The sequence below is a fragment of the Oncorhynchus mykiss genome, chromosome 9 (genome assembly GCF_013265735.2).
Source record: "Oncorhynchus mykiss isolate Arlee chromosome 9, USDA_OmykA_1.1, whole genome shotgun sequence".
Lineage (NCBI taxonomy): Eukaryota > Metazoa > Chordata > Actinopteri > Salmoniformes > Salmonidae > Oncorhynchus > Oncorhynchus mykiss.
In genome coordinates, this window is record NC_048573.1 from 3,087,514 (window position 1) to 3,093,948 (window position 6,435).

At 40.7% G+C, this 6,435-nt stretch overlaps 1 protein-coding gene across 4 annotated transcripts in view; it reads left to right on the forward strand.

Moving 5' to 3' along the window:
• The first annotated feature begins 2,197 nt into the window (after positions 1-2,197).
• LOC110532887 (cyclin-dependent kinase-like 2) overlaps positions 2,198-6,435 on the forward strand; it is a 17,020-nt gene continuing 12,782 nt past the window's right edge. For all 4 annotated transcript variants that reach the window (XM_036987061.1, XM_036987065.1, XM_036987062.1 and 1 more), the window contains exons 1-2: positions 2,198-2,475; positions 3,627-3,821. In XM_036987061.1, coding sequence (XP_036842956.1) covers positions 2,308-2,475; positions 3,627-3,821 — 363 coding nt within the window. In that variant the 5' untranslated portion in view covers positions 2,198-2,307. The remainder of the gene's footprint in view (positions 2,476-3,626; positions 3,822-6,435) is intronic.

Here is a 6,435-nt window from a genome sequence, read left to right on the forward strand (position 1 = left end):
ATGTCAACATCATACTTTGAAAATCTTAGCTAGCAAGGTAGACAAGCAGTCGTCGTCATGAATCAAGTCGACAATCTACTGGCAAATCCTTTTCGATTATTGTCATACGAAGAGAAATTATAGATAAAACGTATCAGTGCTCATCGGCCACTGGACTTAAACATTACACAACAAGTTGGATAATCGCAAATTCAACAATGAGTGATTTGGAAGGAATCCGTGGCTAACTGTAGGAGTTGAAATGCAATCACTAGCCTGCTATTCAGTGGAGTGGGTGTGTGGTCCAAGTCTCCATTTAAGGGTCTCTTTTTTCCAAGCTTAAAAGGATAAACATTCAACACCATGGGCTAGAAAAGGTTGAATACATTGGCCATGCTGTCAATCCAGCATGATTTTGGCCGCGTAACAAAACAACTGGAAACTCGAAACAGTTTTCTGTTTCTAAAACTTGAATCTGTTACAAACAGAGTGGACTGAGTTTTGTGGACTTTACCCAATGTCAAGTTTCAATGTGTCAAATTATATTATATATATATTATAATAAAATTATTATTATGATATTATATATATTGTTTAGAAAGAGCGCTAGGGCGAATTGAGTTATTGCACACAAGCACGTTCCCTAACGGAAATATGCAAATACATGGTAGAACGCGCCAATTGGCTCTCGCTAGCTCGTGCTTGGCTCTGATTAATTGTTCTGCTCAGTATGATTCATTTGCTTCCGATTGAAATGACAGACTGTGGTCTATCTTGGGTTGCTCACTGTTTATCGAATCCCATGGTGAGACTTTTTTTCCAAGTGGACACTATTTGGCATGATAGCCCCCATTGATTTTTGATAGCCATTCTCACTCAGATATGACATTAAGATGGCATAAGTCATTACAAAATGTGTAGAAATGCAGGAAATTAACTTAAAAACGTAAAAATTCCCCCGAAAGCACAGAACTGGCCCTGAGTAGAATATAGTAAAATACAATAAAATAGAATAGAAGTTCACCAGTATCTGATTGGTTTTGTTAAAGATGAAAATGACACAAAGGAAAATGTCATAATAGTTCACTTAAAAAAAAAAAACCTCTCACATTCTCAGAGCTCGCTCTGCTGGGGTAGAGAGTTGTTTTTGTGTACAGCCCCGGAGGCCAGTTGCTACGGGTAACGGCTTTGGTGACACAGGTAATTGTTCTCTAGTCGTCTCATCTCGGATGTCCGGTGCGTCTTTACACCACTGTTTACGTTGATCGATAAGAGTGATATCGATCTGATACGGATCTGGGAGTCTTTGTACCGAACATTAGTCCACTAATCGGTCAACAAACCGTTGGAAGTTTTTGAAGTCGGCCCGCTGGCTCATCTGAGTATCCGGAAATGATCCTGGTTCAGAACGTTCACATCAGGAAGTTAGTTCTACTTACACGCGATCTATGTATGTGCGCAATCAAACACCTATTGTTTTCATGCAACCATTTACGCTGTAGACTATGAAATATTTTATTTCATGCAAACAGCGTTGAAATGTACATAAAAAGTATTTGGTCAATAATATTGTTTAGTCTAACTACCTGTCATCTCTTTTTTTTGTCTATCTGTTCGCAGGTTAGCGTTTTTTCATTCCTGGATCTTGTTCTGCAGATAGCTCTGCAGAGTGGTCACTAGCTGACACCAAATCATACAATCTGATTTTAAACCTAACCCTAACCTTAACTACACTGCTAACCCTAATGCCAATTTTTTGATGTTGACAATATAGACAATTTGACATTTGCAGCTGGTCATTCAAAGGGAAAATCGCTCAGTACGGCCTCCAGGACAAGACTCATGACAATAAACGTCAACCTGCTATTTATTTGTCAGCTGATGTGAGTGTGTGTGTGTGACATATTGTGTGTAACCTAGTGTTTTTTCTATAGAGTGTGTGTTATGGTGTGAGTCTGTTATAGAGTGTGTGTTGTAAAGTGTGTATTATAGTCTTTGTGGGTTGTATTATCAGTGTGTGTAGCCTAGTGTGTGGGTGCGTGTGTGTGTGTCTGTGTTGTAAGATATGCGTGTTGCAGAGTGTGTGTAGCCTGGTGTGTGTTATTATAGAGTGTGTGTTGCAGAGTGTGTGTAGCCTAGTGTGTGGTATTATAGAGTGTGTGTTGCAGAGTGTGTGTAGCCTAGTGTGTGTTATTATAGAGTGTGTAATTATAGAGTGTGTGTTGCAGAGTGTGTGTAGCCTAGTGTGTGTTATTATAGAGTGTGTGTTGCAGAGTGTGTGTTATTATAGAGTGTGTGTTGCAGAGTGTGTGTTGCAGAGTGTGTGGTATGGAGAAGTATGAGAACTTGGGTATGGTCGGCGAGGGAAGCTACGGCATGGTCATGAAGTGTCGTCACAAGGAGAACGGGAGGATCGTGGCCGTTAAGAAGTTTCTGGATTCAGAGGACGACAAGACAGTCAAGAAGATCGCTTTGAGAGAGATCAAGATGTTGAAGGTCAGTTGGAGTTTAATAGATTAGAATCAAATAGAACAGAGTCCAATACAACAGAATCAAATACAACAGAATAAAGTAGAATATAATATAATTAAATAGAACAGATTAAAATAGAACAGAATATAATAAAATAGATTAAAATATAATAGAACAGATTAAAATAGAACAGAATATAATAAAATAGATTAAAATATAATAGAACAGATTAAAATAGAACAGAATATAATAAAATAGATTAAAATATAATAGAACAGATTAAAATAGAACAGAATATAATTCAATAGAATAGATTAAAATGAATTAGAATAGAATGAAATAGAATATATTGAAATAAAATAGAATTGAATCAAATAGAATATATTGAAATAAAATATAATATTTGTTGTTGCCAAAGAGACCCCCCCCCCCCCCCCCACCTCCCCACAGTTTAACAGATGCAGCTGTTCTGTCTTGCTGATGTATAGAAAAAAAAACCAGCTAGATTTATATTTCCCATGTGAAAATGTGAAACGTAGCATAGTCCAGTTCTTCAGATCACGTTGATAGGATAGTCTCTCCAACGGAGCTCATCCAGTTTATTCTCCAGTGATTGATAGGATAGTCTCTCCAACGGAGCTCATCCAGTTTATTCTCCAGTGATTGATAGGATAGTCTCTCCAACGGAGCTCATCCAGTTTATTCTCCAGTGATTTCACGTTTGTCAATAGAACGGAGGGTAATGGCGACTCGCCGTCTCGTTAGATATCCTGCACGCCGACCTCTAATAACTCTGTCTGAGTGACGGGGATTTGGATTTCGCCTCCGATTTGTAGAAATAAAAGTCCACATTTAAATCGAGGTCACTGTTTTGACGTCCAGATGATCATTTCGGACATATGAAATGATGGCCGAAACATTATTTATAAAATAGTTAAGATCGACGCAAAAAAACCCACAAAATTGTTCAGGAGCCGGTAAAACGGCGGCCATTCTCTCACAAACCCGGACCCGCAAGCCACTGTGGCCCCTCATGAGTAGTTTTTTGTGTGACCCCCCCCCCCCCCACCCCGCCATCAAAGTAGCCCATTCCTGACATATACAAATGCTAACTAACTAACCAATCAATCAAAACAACCAATCAATCCATCATTTTGTTCCCCCCCTTTCTCCAGCAACTGCGCCATGAGAACCTAGTCAACCTGCTGGAGGTGTGGAAAAAGAGACGTCGCTGGTACCTGGTGTTTGAGTTCGTAGAACGTACGGTGCTAGATGACCTAGAACAGAGTCCAACGGGACTAGACTACAGCCGCCTAAGAAGATACGTCTACCAGATACTACGGGCTATCTCCTTCTGCCATCAACACAATGTGAGTGGAGTGTGTGTGTGTGTGTGTGTGTGTGTGTGTGTGTGTGTGTGTGTGTGTGTCAGAGGAGGCTGGTAGGAGGAGCTATAGGAGGACGGGCTCATTGTAATGGAATTAATGCAACGGTATCACACATGAAACATATGGAAACCACGTGTTTGACTTAGTTCCATTTATTCCATTCATTTGAACCCCTGTTTTCAATACTCCAGCACCCTCCCCTTGCGTGGATAACGACACTGAGCATTTTTCTAAAATGTTTTATGAGATTGGAGAACACATTGGAAGGGATCTTAGACCATTCCTCCATATGAATGTATACAGCATTCGGAAAGTATTCAGACCCCTTGACTTTTTCCACATTTCCACACTTCATATTCCACAAAAACAATTCTAAATGTTTTGCAAATAAAAAATTAAAAATAAAAAACAGAAATACCTCGTTTACATAAGTATTCAGGCCCTTTGCTATGAGACTCAAAATTGAGGTTAGGTGCATCCTGTTTCCATTGATCATCCTTGAGATGCTTCTACAACTTGATTGGAGTCCACTTGTGGTAAATTCAATTGATTAGACATGATTTGGAAAGGCACATACCTGTCTATATAAGGTCCCACAGTTGAAAGTGCATGTCAGAGCAAAAACCAAACCGTGAGGTCGAAGGCATTGTCTGTAGAGCTTAGAGACAGGATTGTGTCGAGGCACAGATCTGGGGAAGGGTACCAAAACATTTCTGCAGCATTGAAGGTCCCCAAGAACACAGTGGTCTCTATCATTCTTAAATGTAAGAAGTTTGGAACCACAAACACTCTTCCTAGATCTGGCCACCCGGCCAAACTGAGCAATCAGGGGAGAAGGGCCTTGGTCAGAGAGTTGACCAAGAACTCGATGGTAACTCTGACAGAGCTCCAGAATTTCTCTGTGGAGATGGGAGAACCTTCCAGAAGGACAACCATCTCTGCAGCACTCCACCAATCAGGCTTTTATGGTAGAGTGGCCAGACAGAAGCCACTCCTCAGTAAAAGGCACACGACGTTGTTCCTCAAATGACACCTAAAGAACTCTGACCATGAGAAACAAAATTCTCTGATGAAACCAAGATTGAAATCTTTGGCCTGAATGCCAAGCATCACGTCGGGAGGAAACCTGGCACCATCCCTACGGTGAAGCATGGTGATGGCAGCATCATGCTGTGGGGATCTTTTTCAGCAGCAGGGACTAGGAGACAAGTCAGGATAGAGGGAAAGATGAACGGGGGGAAATTACAGAGAGGTCCTTGATGAAAACTCAGGACCTAAGACTGGGGCGAAGGTTCACCTTCCAACAGGACAACGACCCTATGCACACAGCCAAGACAATGCAGGAGTGGCTTCGGGACAAGTCTCTCAATGTCCTTGAGTGGCCCAGCCAGAGCCCGGACTTGAACCTGATCGAACATCTCTGGAGAGACCTGAAAATAGCTGTGCAGCGACGCTCCCCATCCAACCTGACAGAGCTTGAGAGGATCTGCAGAGAAGAATGGGAGAAACTCTCCAAATACAGGTATACCAAGCATGTAGCGTGATACCCAATAAGACTCAAGGCTGTAATCACTGCCAAAGGTTTTTTGAACAAAGTACTCACTCAAGGGTCTGAATACTTATGTAAGTGATATTTCAGTTTATTTTATAAATTTGCATTTATAAAAACCTGTTTTTGCTTTGTCATTATGGGGTATTGTGATGTCATTATGGGGTATTGTGATGTCATTATGGGGTATTGTGATGCCATTATGGGGTATTGTGATGTCATTATGGGGTATTGTGATGTCATTATGGGGTATTGTGATGCCATTATGGGGTATTGTGATGGCATTATGGGGTATTGTGTGTAGAATGATGAGGGGGGAAAAACGTTTTAATCCAATTTAGGATAATTACGTACCAAAATGTGTAAAAAGTCAAGGGGTCTAAATACTTTTCCGAAGGCACTGTATTTCCTATATGTTCCAGAAAGGGACATCAAGCCAGAGAACATCCTGGTATCTCAGGGTCGCGAGGTCAATCTGTGTGACTTTAATTTTATGTATACTGAAAAAAAATAGAAACGCAACATGTAAAGTGTTGCCCCCCTTTCATGAGCTGAAATAAAAGATCCCAAAAAATGTTCCATACTGCACAAAAAGCTTAGTCCATCCACCTGACAGGTGTGGCACATCAAGAAGCGGATTAAACAGCATGATCATTACACAGGTGCACCTTGTGCTGGGGACAATAAAAGGCCACTCTAAAATGTTCAGTTGTCACACACACAATGCCACAGATGTCTCAAGTTTTGCAATTGGCATGCTGACAACAGGAATGTCCACCAGAGCTGTTGCCAGAGAATTGAATGTTCATTTCTCTAGCATAAGCCACCTCCAATGTCGTTTTAGAGAATTTGGCAGTACGTCCAACCGGCCTCACAACCGCAGACCACGTGTAACACGTGTAATAATTTTGCACGCCCAATTTTTCAGTTTTTGATCTGTTAAAAAAGTTTGAAATATCCAATAAATGTCGTTCCACTTCATGATTGTGTCCCACTTGTTGTTGATTCGTCACAAAAAAATACAGTTTTATATCTTTATGTTTGAAG